Source organism: Pseudonaja textilis, chromosome 2 (assembly GCF_049901715.1).
Source record: "Pseudonaja textilis isolate UNSWEBS1 chromosome 2, rPseTex1.2, whole genome shotgun sequence".
NCBI classification, from domain to species: Eukaryota; Metazoa; Chordata; class Lepidosauria; order Squamata; family Elapidae; genus Pseudonaja; species Pseudonaja textilis.
This window is the reverse complement of record NC_141991.1, coordinates 254,844,147-254,857,945: the sequence shown is the minus strand read 5'-3', so window position 1 is coordinate 254,857,945 and position 13,799 is coordinate 254,844,147. Positions and strand designations below refer to the sequence as shown.

The window sequence follows — 13,799 nt, the reverse complement described above, 5'->3', positions numbered from 1 at the left end:
AAGTTGGAAGACCCCTGAACTAGGTCTACCTGTCTCTTCTCTCCCCGCTCAAGGTCCTGAAGGACTCTTTTGTTGGCAATTCCAAGACGTGCATGATTGCCAACGTGTCACCCAGCCACGTGGCCACAGAGCACACCTTGAATACCTTGCGCTATGCCGACAGGTAAGTGGCAGAACCGCCTTAAAACCAGAGAAAAGTCTAGGTCAGTCATGGGGGGACTGCATCTTTGGTGACACAGCAGCCCTTCGGACTCTCTGGAAGCTGACAATTTTCTGAGACTCCAGAGACCTCGTGTGACTTCTACAGGGTCTGGATAAGGAAAGAAGGAAGGAAGGAGAGTGGAGAGAGGGAGGGAGGGGAGAACAGGAGAGGAGGAGAGGAGAGGGAAAGGAAAGAATGGAGAGGAATAAAAGGAGGGAGGGAAGAAAGGAGGGGGATAGGAGAGGAAGGGAAGGAAGGAAGGAAGGAAGGGGAGTGGAGAGAGGGAGGGAGGGAGAACAGGAGAGGAGGAGAGGGAAAAGGAAAGAATGGAGAGGAATAAAAGGAGGGAGGGAAGAAAGGAGGGGGGATAGGAGAGGAAGGAAGGAAGGAAGGGAAGGAAGGAAGGAAGGGGAATGGAGAGAGGGAGGGAGGGAGAACAGGAGAGGAGGAGAAAGGGAAGAAGGAAAGAATGGAGAGGAATAAACGGAGGGAAGGGAAGAAAGGAGGGGGGATAGGAGAGGAAGGAAGGAAGGAAGGGGGAGTGGAGAGGGAGGGAGAACAGGAGAGGAGGAGAAAGGGAAGAAGGAAAAAATGGAGAGGAATAAAAGGAGGGAGGGAAGAAAGGAGGGGGGATAGGAGCGAAAGGGAAGGGAAGGAAAGAAGGAAGGAAGGAAGGAGAGGGGAGGGAGAACAGGAGAGGAGGAGAAAGGGAAGAAGGAAAGAATGGAGAGGAATGAAAGGAGGGGGGATAGGAGAGAAAGAGGAAGGGAAGGATTGAAGAGCAGGAAGAGAGAAAAGAAAAAAGGGAAGCGAAGCGAAGCGAAGGGAGGGAAGGAGCCCCTTTTATCCATAATACATCAGCAGAATAAAAGCAGGCATTTTCTGGATTTTTGATGCGCTGTGCCCCAAACGTTCCCCATCCCTGGTCTAAATGATCCAATCCTCAGGCTGGACTGCAAATGGGCTGTTCTCCGCCATTGCCCAGTGGGAAGTCTGGCTTCGAATGCTACCGGCTCTGATCTCCAGGTCTTATGGGTGGCCACAAAGGGAAGGAAGCTGAGATTCCAGGATGTTTGTAGAGTCTGTTTCCTCATCCGATCAGCTTCAAAGGGCTTAAAACACACATCTCAAAAGACTTGGAAAACCTAGAGCTACTCCATAAATCTCTTCCCAATTTTTCTTTCCTTACCTAAAATCTTACGTACTTGTTGGCATCCCGCTGACAGCTGGTTCATTCTGGTTGAAGGGCTGTGACTGCAGTCAATGGGAACTGGGTTTTATTCTTTATAAACATCTCACCTTGTGTCAGTGCAGCTGTTCTGACCCAGTTCCCCAAACACAGGAAACCCTCTGAAGTGAACTCAACAGATTCCTTTATTCGGAGCACCAGCAGCCCCGGGAAAAAGTTTCTCTCTCAACGCAGGCTAACAAGTCCGTCCAGCAGGGAGGTGAACAGCTGTGTGCCACCCCTATTCATCTCCGCCCCCGTGCTCTTCATCCCCAGAGGTAGGGTGGGGCTGTAATAGCAGCAGTGGCCCTTCCATCCCAAGGACCAGCCCATAGATTTCCACTGCTCTCCTCTCTGCTCCGCATCCACTTGTCTGGCACTGGACCCAGCTGTTCCTCCTCTTCTTCATCAGCCGCCTCCAGACCTTGGGGGTGTTGACAACTGAAGGCTGGCGGACGGCTCAGGCTCCACCTGTCTCTCTCTCTCTCTGCCAACTCCATTCCCTCTTCCCCCTCAGAGCTCCCAGGTTGCCCTGATGATGACCCTGACTCCCACCCTTCCTCCTCCTCCTCCTCCTCCTCCTCTGATTCGGCTGCCGGAGGGGCCGGCGGCCGACAGGCCACAGCAAGCATCTCTGAAAAGTTGCCTAGAAATCGTTCAGGATGACCTGAGCAGTTTGATATACAAATAAATAATATCATTCCTGGTTTTTTTCAATTGTCAGGGTAAAAGAGCTGAAGAGAGGGATGAAATCTTGCACCCCTATTGTCAACAGACCCCGAGCAGCAGGACACACGTCCCCTAAGCGTATCCAGAATTCTCCTTACGTCCAAGTTGGAGGGAAAAGCTCTCCCAAAAAAGTCAAGCTGGCGATGCACCCCCCTCTATGCCGACCCCCTTCTCCAAGACGAAGACCCCTTTGCTGCTTCAGCCAGCTCACCACCTTCCGTTCTCCTCCACTCCGAAGGGACAGGGGCGCAAAGAACCTCTGGGAGCCCCGTGGCCCAGTTGCGCCGGCGCAGAAAGAGGGATCTCGAAGACGGAGGCGTCATCCAAGTTGCTGGCGGAGGAACCCGCGGTCACGTCTGAGAAAAGTCGCTTCAGGAAGGACTCGGGGGCCAGGAGAGAAGGTGGCCAGGAGGACAGGCAGAGGGTGGGGTGTCCGAAAGTCGATCCGGTGCAGAAGCAACTGGTTTCCAGGGCTGATTTTTCCCACCATGGCTCGGATCACGAGGAAGATCCCGGGAGACCCTTTGCGGATCAGTGCGTGGCAGCCTGGACGGGCGCGTCCTCCCAACAGAAAGACCGAGAGCAGCACCTGCGGCTTTATCACCAGCAGTTCCAGCAGCCTCCTCTCCACCAGCAGAAATTAAACTACCAGCCCTTGGAAAAGTTTTTAGCTCGGTACAAGTCCCAGGAGGTCCAAGTGAGGCCGGAGGCCCCATGCCCTGACTCCGTGTCCCCTCAGGGCCGGGACGAAACCATGCAGCTCGAGGAATTGGACGACAGCGACTTCAGCGAGGACTCTTTCTCTCCCGGCCCCGGTCGGAAGAAGGTGGAGAGGGAAGCTCGAAAGCAAAGCAGCCAGAACTCTTTTTTCCTCCATCGGAGAGATTTCGGGCTCCAAGAACGGGACGGAGAAGACGAGCAGGAGCTGTTTTGTCAATGGTACGCGTTTGAGACGGGACGAAGAGCGCTACCGAGCGAGGAAGAGTCCGGTAGCTACGAGGAAGGCGGTAGAAGTTTGTGTGATTGGAGCTCAGGAGAAATATTGGCAGCGGGTTCCTCACCTCACAGGGGTGTCCCGGAGAAACCTTATTGCTCGAAGGAAGGTGAGAAGATAAACCCTCAAGAATCGCCCGTGGAGCAGAAGCCGCCGAGAGGCTCGGATCCGTCGATGCTCGGTTGCCCCGATGGACACTTCTCCCCGCCAAGGAAGAGAACGCAAAGCCCGCCTCTCGCTGCCATTTTGCCATCTTTCCTCCCCAAAGGAACAGGCTTTCGCGGAGCTTTAGACTTTCCCATGGGCCCGGCTGATGACGCGATGACACCTCTGTCCGCCTCCTTCCTGAACTTGGGACCAGCAGAGAGCAAGGGGAAGAAGAGGATTGACGAAGAGGACGTCTTTGGGCCCAGCGGGTGCTGGGAGGAAGACGCCGGGCACGCTGCGTCCAGCGTCTACGAGATAAATTGCTGGGGTAGAAAAACCGAGCCGGGTCTTTCTCCAGGGGTCAAATGCCAGCGGCTTCCTCAGTCTTGTGGCTGTCCAGGGGAAGCTGCCATCTTGGAAGCCACATCGGCTTTTGGTGAATGTATCTGTGGCTACACTAGTGAAAGTCCTGTGGACGAACTCCTCCCTCGGCACACGGAGGAAAGGGCCTCGCTTGGCGGTGACCTACAAGCAAGTGAATATTCAACCCTCCGTGACTCCGATCTCGAAGTGGCAAAGATTGCCGTTTCGTGGAGCTATTCAGACCATCTGGGTTTGCGGGGAAAAGAGAGCCCTGAGCCTTTGGCTCCCGTTAGTCCTGGTGATAAGGGAGGAATACCTTCCCTTCCGAATGCTTTGCCCAGTTCTGAGAATGCAGGGAAGGAACAGCTCTCAGAACGAAGCCCCCCGTCACGCTCGGATTTGTCCCCCTGGACAGTGGAGCTGCGGCGTTCGGAAGAAGCCCGCGGGAAGGAAGAAGCCCAGGATACGCACAGTGGTGAGGACACAGAGCAGGACTCGAGGGCTGAATCCAAGGGGACGGTGGCTGAAACTGCAAAGAACTTGTGGAAGGCTTGTGGGCCGATGGAGTTGGCTGAAGGTGGCCTGAAGGAGAAGGACGTGCTGGGAAGGTGAGTAGAGAGATAGGTGGATAGATAATAGATGGATAGATATGGTAATAGGTGGATAGATAGACAGACGATATATAGAGATTAGGTAGGTAGGTAGGTAGATAGACAGACAGACAGAAAGATATAGATGGTATTTATACATGATAGACACATAAGCAGGCAGATGAGAGGTAGGTGGGTAAGTAGGTATAGGTAGGTAGGTAGGTGGGTAGATAGATAGATAGATGATAGATAGATAGACAGACAGACAGATTTCTGAGATAAATAAGATGGTAATGGATAGATAGATAGACATATAGATGGATGGATGGATAATAGATGGATAGACAGATAATGGATGGATAGATAAGTGTTAGACAGATGACAGATAGATAAATGATTGATAGATGATAGATAGATAGATAGATAGATAGATAGATAGATAGATAGATTGAATAACTTTTTATTGTGAACTTTGATGTACAGTAATTGGCATATGTTAAAATGAAATTTCATTGCATGCAGCTCTCAAAGGGTCACCATCTCCAATATACACGGCATAAACAGGACAACATAAATAAATACATAAAAAATTATGCATAGTTTTCTGGATCCTCCTCTTTTCTGATGGGAGGACAGACTGAGGAGGCTGCTGTTTTCAGGGAGCACATTGTGTTGCGTTCCCCCAGCAAAGCATCTGGGATTGATTGAACTTTGCTTCTGCCAAAAACATACCGTTAGGCAATTATTGAGTATCAATGCAGGCATTACAACCGCAATTGAGCCTTCATGTGGTTCATTAAGAGGTTTGTTAAATGGGTTTTGCCCCATTTTTACGACCTTTCTGGCCACAGCTGTTGAATTGAATTGTATACTTTATTTGGCCAAGTGTTATTAAGACACCCAAGGAACTTGTCTCTGGGACAGAAGCTCTTAAGGGAATCACTGCAGTCATTAAGTTAGTCACACGGTCATTAAGTGAATCTGGCTTCCCCATTGACTTTGCTTGCCAGAAGGTCGCAAAGGGAGATCACGGGACCCCAAGACACGGAAACAGTCATAAACGTGAATCAGTTGCCAAACGGCCCAATTTTGATCACAGGACCATGGGAACGCTGCCATGGTGGTAACTGAAAATCTGTCATAAGTAACTTTTTCAATGCCGTTGTAACTTTGAACAGTCACTAAGCAAACCATTGTAAGTCGAGGACTCCCTGTGCAGAGATCACAGATATTTTTAAGAGTTTTGTCCCAGATCCTGATGAATGAGAGGCTTTGACTGCTCAAGTTGGCCATAGAAGATAGTTAGCTGGTGAGGCAGCCTATCATGCAGCCCACACCTGAGAGCTGATAGTGGCTGATGATCCTTGAAGTGACTCCAGGTATTCCTCCATTTTTTGACCACAGTGGGAATCAGAATTTCTGTCGCTAAGCAAGGCATGTTGTGGCCTGCTGGTGGCCAGTGGAGCTGGCAGCAGAGTCGGACAGTGAGGAGGTTGCGGAGGAACCTGGGCCAGTCCTGGAGGCTGAGGAAGGCTCTGCATCAAAGGCAGAGATGGGGCCAGGGCAGGCTGGCAGTCATCAGCTGCCTTCGGGCTCAGACAGCAGTGAGGAGGAGGAGCAGCTGGAGCCGGTTCCCAGCCTGCACATGCGCAGAGCTGTCAAAAGAAAAGAGCAGTTACGAACTCAGGATTGATGTGGGAGTAAAACCACAGGTGGACGGTGAATGGCCCCTCCCCTAGGGATTAAATGAGGAGCAAAAGGGGAGGGGGCTATTGCAGGAAACCATTCATTCATTGCAGCATCTGTGAAGGTCTGTCTGTGCATCTCAGAGACTCGTGCCGAGTCCTTCCTTGTCAGCACTGCGTTTGGAAATAGTTGCTTGGCAGCTCTCCAGGCTAGATGAGGCCTGTGCTCCTCATTATACACTTGGAAGACTGTTTGCCAGGCCTTTGGCTGAATGTGGACGCAAAAAGTTCACCTTCATTGAATAAAAGGGGTTTTGCCGGGACAAAGAGTCTGCTTAGGGCTTTTGCGGGGGAAGCCGAAATCAGAACAAAGCAATTGAGTGGGTCCTGCACAATTTTAGACACATTTTCCCATAGCTGTAAAATGAATCGCTGAATCGAACCCTGTTGAATTTGCTGGTCAGAAGCCAGCTGGGAAGTCCAGGGGTGACAATCATGGGACACAGCAACTGTCATAAACAGAGGCCGGTTGTCAAGTAGCTGAGTTTCGATCCCTTGACCTGGGGACCCTGCAAAGGTCATCAAACCACACCGGTTGCCAAGGGTCTAAATTTTGATATCGTGCAATTGTGGGGACTCTGTGAGGGTCCTAAGTCCAAGGGACCCTTTTGTCAGGATTCCAAGTAATAAATCCATTGCAAGCAGAACTCCGAGGCAGGTGGATTCCTCAAAAGGAGATCTGTATTGGAAACTAGCTTGATACCCGTGTGCTTCGCTATGAAACTATGTGGTCGGGCTTAGTTTTTGGGCAGGAAAATAAGGGGGGAAAAATTCTGCCTCTGCCTACCAGCATCCATCGGGATTCATCTGGCTAGCGTCCTGTCAGTGTTTGAGAGAGTTGAGGGTGTTTGGAAACCGAAACAGTATTTACTGTGTGAGCAAGGAAACAGCAAGGAGCCTGGGCCTGGCTTAGCTCAACTGTTCTGTACTAAAGCTGCTTGGTGCTCTGAAACTAAAACTGAAATTCCTCTGCTTGTGTTTTGCATTTGGAAGAGATTTCTTTTCAGGTGGGGAGGGGAAGTAGAACTCCTTAGCATCAGAGCGTGTTAATAATAATAATATGTGAAATATTAATGCTCTGATGGTCATTTGGAAAAATCCTTTCTTAGTGAGCCCCTAGAAGCCAAGAGGAACCTACGTGCCCAATTTCAAGTTTGTAGGCTTTACGGTTCTGGAGATTTTGTGATGATGCGTGAGGGGTATTTTGCTTTTATAGAGAGAGATCTGGTGAAAACCGACTCAAGGTTCTCATGGTTTTCACCTAATTAAAAAGTTTTTCCAATTTCTCAAAACAGACAGTCACATGGTCCAATCACATCTCCGTCTGGTTGCTTGGTGACACCACTCCTCCTGCCTCTGACCAGGTGTGAGAATGACCTTGGTTCCCAAGAGACATTATTTTGTTTTGGCTACAGAGTCCCAGCTATCTCTATTCCCCGCTCCCTATCCCTCAGCTCCAGTGGGGCAACACTTGACGCCTCAAAATGGCTTCGGTCAAGTCAGCTTCAGGGTTGACACCCATCATGTCACTTTTTTCACTGCCGTTGTAACTTCGGATGGTCGCCAAGTGAACGGTTGTTAAGTTGAGGAGTCACCCGTTAAGGCAATTTGGTCAGAGAGCTCTCTTTCCTTGTCTCCAGCAGGCAGCTGGTTCTTCAAACCCATCAGGAGCAGCTGGAGGAAATGGCCGCCCTGTCTTCTCGGGAGGAAAGCTTGATGGGCATGATGTCAGATTTGGTGAGTCTTCTGAATGGGTTTTCCAGGCCTCTCCAAGCTTGGCTCAGTGGGTCCTCCTGACCCACCATGTTATCTCTTAGACCAGGGGTCCCTGACCCCCAGGCCATGACCCCAGGACTGGGCTGTGGCCCGTTGGGAACTGGGCTGTTTAAGAAGCAACTGGGCAAGAAGTAGCGGGTGGAAATTTAATCACGGAGAAAAGCAACCTAGAACTAAGGAGGAATTTCCTAACAGTGAGGACAATTTATCAGTGGAACTACTTGCCTCCAGAAGTTGTGGGTGCTTCATCACTGGAAGTTTTTAAGAAGAGGTTGGATAACTATTTGTCTGAAATCGTATAGGGTTTCCTGCCTAAGCAGGGGGTTAGACTAGAAGACCTCCAAGGTCCCTTCCAACTCTTATTCTGCTATTCTTTTTCCTTCCTTCCTTCCTTCCTTCCTTCCTTCCTTCCTTCCTTCCTTCCTTCCTTCCTTCCTTCCTTCCTTCCTTCCTTCCTTTTTTTCCATCAGTGGGGGTTTTTAAGAAGAGACTGGACAACCATTTGTCTGAAATGGTGTAAGGTTTCCTTCCTGAGCAAGGGGGTTGGACTAGAAGACCTCCAAGGTCCCTTCCAACTCTTATTCTGTTATTCTGCTATTCTTTCCTTCCTTCCTTCCTTCCTTCCTTCCTTCCTTCCTTCCTCCCTCCCTTCCTTGTCTCTTTAAGAAGAGACTACTAGACAGTCACTGATCTGAAACAGTATAGGTTGTCCTGCTTAAGCAGGGGATGGACTAGAAGACCTCCAAGGTCCCTTCCAACTCTTATTCTGCTATTCTCCCTTCCTTCCTTCCTTCCTTCCTTCCTTCCTTCCTTCCTTCCTTCCTTCCTTCCTTCCTTCCTTCCTTCCTTCCTTCCTTCCTTCCTTCCTTTCCTTCCTTCCTTCCTTCCTTCCTTCCTTCCTTTTTCCATCAGTGGGGGTTTTTAAGAAGAGACTGGACAACCATTTGTCTGAAATGGTGTAAGCTTTCCTTCCTGAGCAAGGGGGTTGGACTAGAAGACCTCCAAGGTCCCTTCCAACTCTGTTCTATTCTAAGGGCCCAACTCCATTTGCACAAGCGGCAGGCACTGCACACTAATGGAGCTTCATGCGCCAGCACCCTCCCTGGGCACCTGTCTGGAACCATCCCCTCTTCCCTCCCCCACACCGACGTAGACAGAACAGGTCGGAGGGTTTGTAAAGGGAATTTCTTCCACACGTTGGAACGCCACACCCAGAAGAGGAAGGCTGCCAAAACCTCTCGAACTCTCCTCTCCGGCAGGCTCCGAAGAGCAGCTCTGCCATTTTTCTCCCTGGGGGCCTTTGATTCACTGATTTGTTCATTAAATTTATTTGCCTCCAAGGTGACTGTTCCTGAAACAATAAAAATGGACACCTCAATCGCAAAATATCAGCACCCAGGTAGTCCTTGACTTACGGCCACAGTTGAGCCCAAAATAATCTGTTGTTAAGGGAGACATTCGTTAAGTGAGTCTTGCTCCCATTTCAACCCCCCGCTCGTCTTTCTTTCTTGCCATTCCTTTTTCTGCCAGGAATTTGAGGACTGTCTGACGAAGCTGGACGAAATCCTGAGCCTGAAGGCCGAATGCATCCGCCGGGCACGAAGCCGGCTGCAGCTCTGCTTTGCTCCTCCCTCGAGTGGCACCCCGCTGCTACCAGTTTCCTCCACCTAGTAAGGAAGCGCGAGAGCCAGACCGGCTACGGACAGCATCTCAAAGTGCCAAAGGGATCCCGTTGTCATGCTTAGCATGTTTTGGGAAGAAGCTGAAGGTACATTTGAAGGGAACTCGGTTCCTCTCCCTCCCGGGTTCTTCAAAGCCCCAAATTGCTTCAGACTGGATCTTCCGGGATCTGTTGACCGAAAGGAGGGGAGGGAAAGATCACCTCCTCCCCAAGTCATCCAGATTCTCCTGCCTGGCTGTCATCGGGTGGCTCTGAGGAATGTCTGAGTTGTGAGCAAACTTCGGTGTTTGGACAAAGGCAGCTGCATCCTCCCACTTCCCCACTTAACAACCTTTCTACCTGAAATCTTCACACTGGCTCCGCTAAATATTTGCACCGGTGTGGACATTCACTGGACGAGTTTCCTGAACCCTACCGACGAGTTCTACAGTTGTTACAACAGCCACTACACAAGATTAGGAATTCGGCAGGTAGTAGAAGATTCAGGCCCTGCTCCGCAGTTTCAAAGATCAGCAGTAAAGAGTATTGAAAGAAATAGTAACTGTGGAGCAGAGGGAACGGAGCCGGTTATCTTCCAACCTGGTGGGCCTTGAGCGTCCTTGTTGTAAGATACACCATAGGTTGTCGGATTCTTCTAAGGATTTTAAGATACAAGATTTAGGGGACAAGTAGAACGCGCTAGTGGTCACACGATTCAGCCAGAGTTGGGAGCCAGTCGCTGAGGCCACCAAGAATGATGTCTAGACAGGCATTATTTTGTCTTCAGTTCAGTAGCCCATCCTTGCTACTACGCCGAGTAATTCCAATATGAGGTGCCATTTGGTCATGGAGTTTACAGACTAGTCCCACCAAGTAGGATCTGAAACTTACCTATTTGATCTCGAGCCTACATGTATGTTTTAGGGCCCAGAATGCAATGGACGTGCATGCTCCTCAACGGTTAAAAAAAAAAAAACCACAAAAGAAAGTGGTTGCAAAAAGAGGAAACGGTGCTAACTATTTTAGCAAGTGTCAGAAATGCATAAAAATAGATATAAACCCAGCAGATGGATTTTGAGCACCTCTAATTTCTTTTCTCTTTAAACTTTTGCCTTACCATACCAAAAAAAAAAAAAAATGTGACTAAATACCTTTAATAAGTGAAGGTGGTTAAAGGGTTTTAAGGATGTTGATTGAGGCAAATGCTATATGAATCTAAGTTAGGATGAGTTTGAATATATGCGTGTTTGTTTTATACTGAAATTTTGCTTCGGAATTTGCTGCCTTCGTTGACAACGCCCTCGAAATTAAGGACCCGGATCCAAATGTAATTCAACGGTTTGATTGCAAGAATAATTCACCAGTGTGAAGAGCGTAATTATGCCGATGTGCCGTGGCGCCAGAAGTCCCCTCCAGCTACACCCCTTCGCATCAGGGAACTGAGCGATGTGGCGTCTCGGCACAGCTGGTCCTTTAGAAGAGGACAAAGCCGGGCAAAATATTTACGCCACTGTAAATAAAAATTCATTCATGATTGCTTTGCCGTGGATTTGGTAGTTTTTCTTTTCACCGGAAGACTTTTTTTTACACCGGGTTCCAAGAGGAGGAATCGGCGTCTTTTACGCCATTTCATATTTCCCGTCTTTATAAGCCGTTTCAAGATCTCTGCTGGTTTATTATGCATTTAACCGTCCGCAGCTTTAGGATCGGTGTGGATGATCTCGGTTCCAAATTTTGCCACAGTCCTAAGCCCCGAGTAGACTCTTGCAGACTCCGCGTTATCCTTTTCGTTTGTTTTTTTAAAAAGCAATTTCTATGTGTTTTCTTTGCCGCTGTATTTTTATATTTGTAGGGGTTTTTTAATGCTTTTTTAGCACTACTTTAAAAGCTATTACACACACACACACACACTTGTATATATAAAGGTTTCCCTGTCTGTCTAAAGGGCAGTGTGCTTTCTCTCTCTTTCTATACACATACACACACGCACAATATGTATGTATGCAAAGGTTGCCCTGTCCAACTGTGTTTGAATTTAGGGCAGTGTGCTCTTTCCCTTGCTATCTACACACACACACACACACACACACACACACACACACACACACACACAGAGTCCACCTTTTGGCCAGGCCATCTAAAATGAATGAATTTCAACTAGTTTGCCTACAATTATACATTTATTTTGTTTTATTTAACTGCTCGGCCAGCAAATTCCCATAGGCTTTGCTTTAAAGCAGTATGCAGATCCGCCCAAGAAGGGTTAAAAACCCAAATAAAACTGAGAAGTCAACCCTAGCAAAGTGTTGTAGCCCAACAGCTGCCAGTAGAGCTGGTGGCAGACTCGGACAGTGAGAAGGTTGGGGAGAAACTTGGGCTAGTCCTGGAGTCTGGGGAAGGCAGAAATAGGGCCAGGGCCATCCAACGTTTATCAGATGCCTTCGGAGTCGGAAATGAGTGAGGAAGAACAGCTGGAGCCTGTTCCAGATGCACAGAGCTGTCGGAAGGGAACAACTAAGGAACAGGGGTCGACTCAGAAGAAAAGGCACAAGGGAATTATTCCCATAGGGAATAAATAGGAGCAAAAAGGGGAGGGGTGTTTGCAGGAGACAATTAGTTCGTTTAAGTAGTGTGAAGATTCGGTTATCTGAGTTTGTGCCTCACAGAGACTCCTTGCCAAGTGTTTCCTTTTACAGCGCTAGAACCGGAAAGCTCTCGGCCTGGCAACTATTTAAGGATTGATAAGGTCTGTTCTTGCACTTAAACTTAGGAAAGATTATAGCCGGGACTTTTCTGGATATGAATGCCAGAAATTCACATTCACCAAATAAAAAGGGGTTTTTCGGGACAAAGGCGCCTGTTTGGTGATTCTGTTCAGCCTGGGTCAGCACATGAAGTGTCATGGGGTGTTTAATCCCAGAGGCGGTACCAATTCATGGTTACTCAGGACTACAATGCCCTTACGATGCCTGCTGTCACCCCCTTGCTGCCCCCTCCCCCGGAAAAGGAAATGGTAGGTCAAGTCCAGGAAATGACTGACGAGGGTTTTTTTTTCCAGATTCAAGTTCTACAAATGTTGGGTCGAGGACATAAAAGCGAGAAGCTCAACAGGTTTAAACAAACGTGGTCTTGGGGTTTACAGAATGTGATTGTCTGACAATTACAGGCAGTCCTTTGACTTATGACCAGGTTCTGAAGTTCCGACACCAGGGCCCTTGGGTCACATGACTGCACATTGGGAAGCTTGGCGGGTTGACTCTGCCTTCCATCTTTCCGAGGTCAGTAAAATGAGGACCCAGATTGTGGGGGGGACAATATGCTGACGTAATGATGTGTACCCAGAGTATTCATAAAAGACAGCAGACTGGTATGTAAATCTTAAGTGCTGTTGCTATTGGCAACCGCATATTTCCAGCCATTGGCAGCATCCCATAATCACGCAACCACAATTTGCGAGTTTTTGATTGAACCGGGTGTTTACTTCTGGTTTCCAGTAAAATATGCCCATTGTGAACCCTGGATTTCTTTAAGGATAAAAATGATTCACATAACGACCATAATGGAAGAGTTGTTAAAAGCTGACCTATCAATGATGCACTTTCCAACGCAACTTAGAAAGCTCCATTAGGGTTATAATTTGAGGACTACTTGTATAGATGAAGGGGCTCCTCTCTTTAAAATCTCCAGGAACGATGCCCCAGATGGCACTTCTTGGAAAAAGACCGTCATGCCCCTGGTGAACGCTGACTCGGAGGGAGAGGAGGAACAGCCAAAAGGATGCGGAAGTGTGGCTCCAGATGTGGAGGAGGCTGGGGAAGGGCAGAGGGCGGCTGGGCAGTCAGAAGAGGACCCAGGTCCAACTCTCCATCCTAGGGCATGCAGGGAGGAGAGGATAAGGGAGAGACTGGTCTACGGGGGGAGGAGAGGGCCTTGATCCCCTTCATGGGCTGCAGCTGTGACAACTGAATAAGAGGACAGACATGCGTATGGGCGAGTGCTGGAAACAAAGTGTAAATCTCTCTCGTTTATTGTTCCTCTCCGAGTTTGCCGTCCTTCTCAGTGTGTATTCTGTTATCTGGACTCCTCCAGCCCTTATCTTGCCTGGTTTCTGTTGTTTTTTTACTCTATAATTTAAATGGCATTTGCTCCTTCTTGTAACTGCTTCTGTGGGAGGTTTCTTGTCTCCACTCAAGGATACTTGGAGCTTGGAAGCAAAGCGAAGGAATAAAAGGGGCTTCACCTGTTTTTCGTGACTGTGTTTATTTCGTACCCCACCCTGGGTCATCACAGAGACAGACAGCTGTCATGAGATCGATTCCTGTGCCGTATTGGTAATCCCTTATTTTAGGATGAAGGAAAGCGAGT

General features: G+C 48.9%; 1 protein-coding gene across 1 annotated transcript in view; it reads left to right on the top strand.

Annotated features, from left to right (window-relative positions):
- The window catches only part of KIF24 (kinesin family member 24), a 35,563-nt gene extending 24,595 nt beyond the window's left edge, over positions 1 to 10,968 (top strand). The window contains 5 exon segments of the mRNA XM_087927585.1: positions 54 to 163; positions 2,155 to 2,303; positions 2,306 to 4,271; positions 7,642 to 7,735; positions 9,305 to 10,968. Coding sequence (XP_087783711.1) covers positions 54 to 163; positions 2,155 to 2,303; positions 2,306 to 4,271; positions 7,642 to 7,735; positions 9,305 to 9,445 — 2,460 coding nt within the window. The 3' untranslated portion in view covers positions 9,446 to 10,968.
- Positions 10,969 to 13,799: the final 2,831 nt, after the last annotated feature.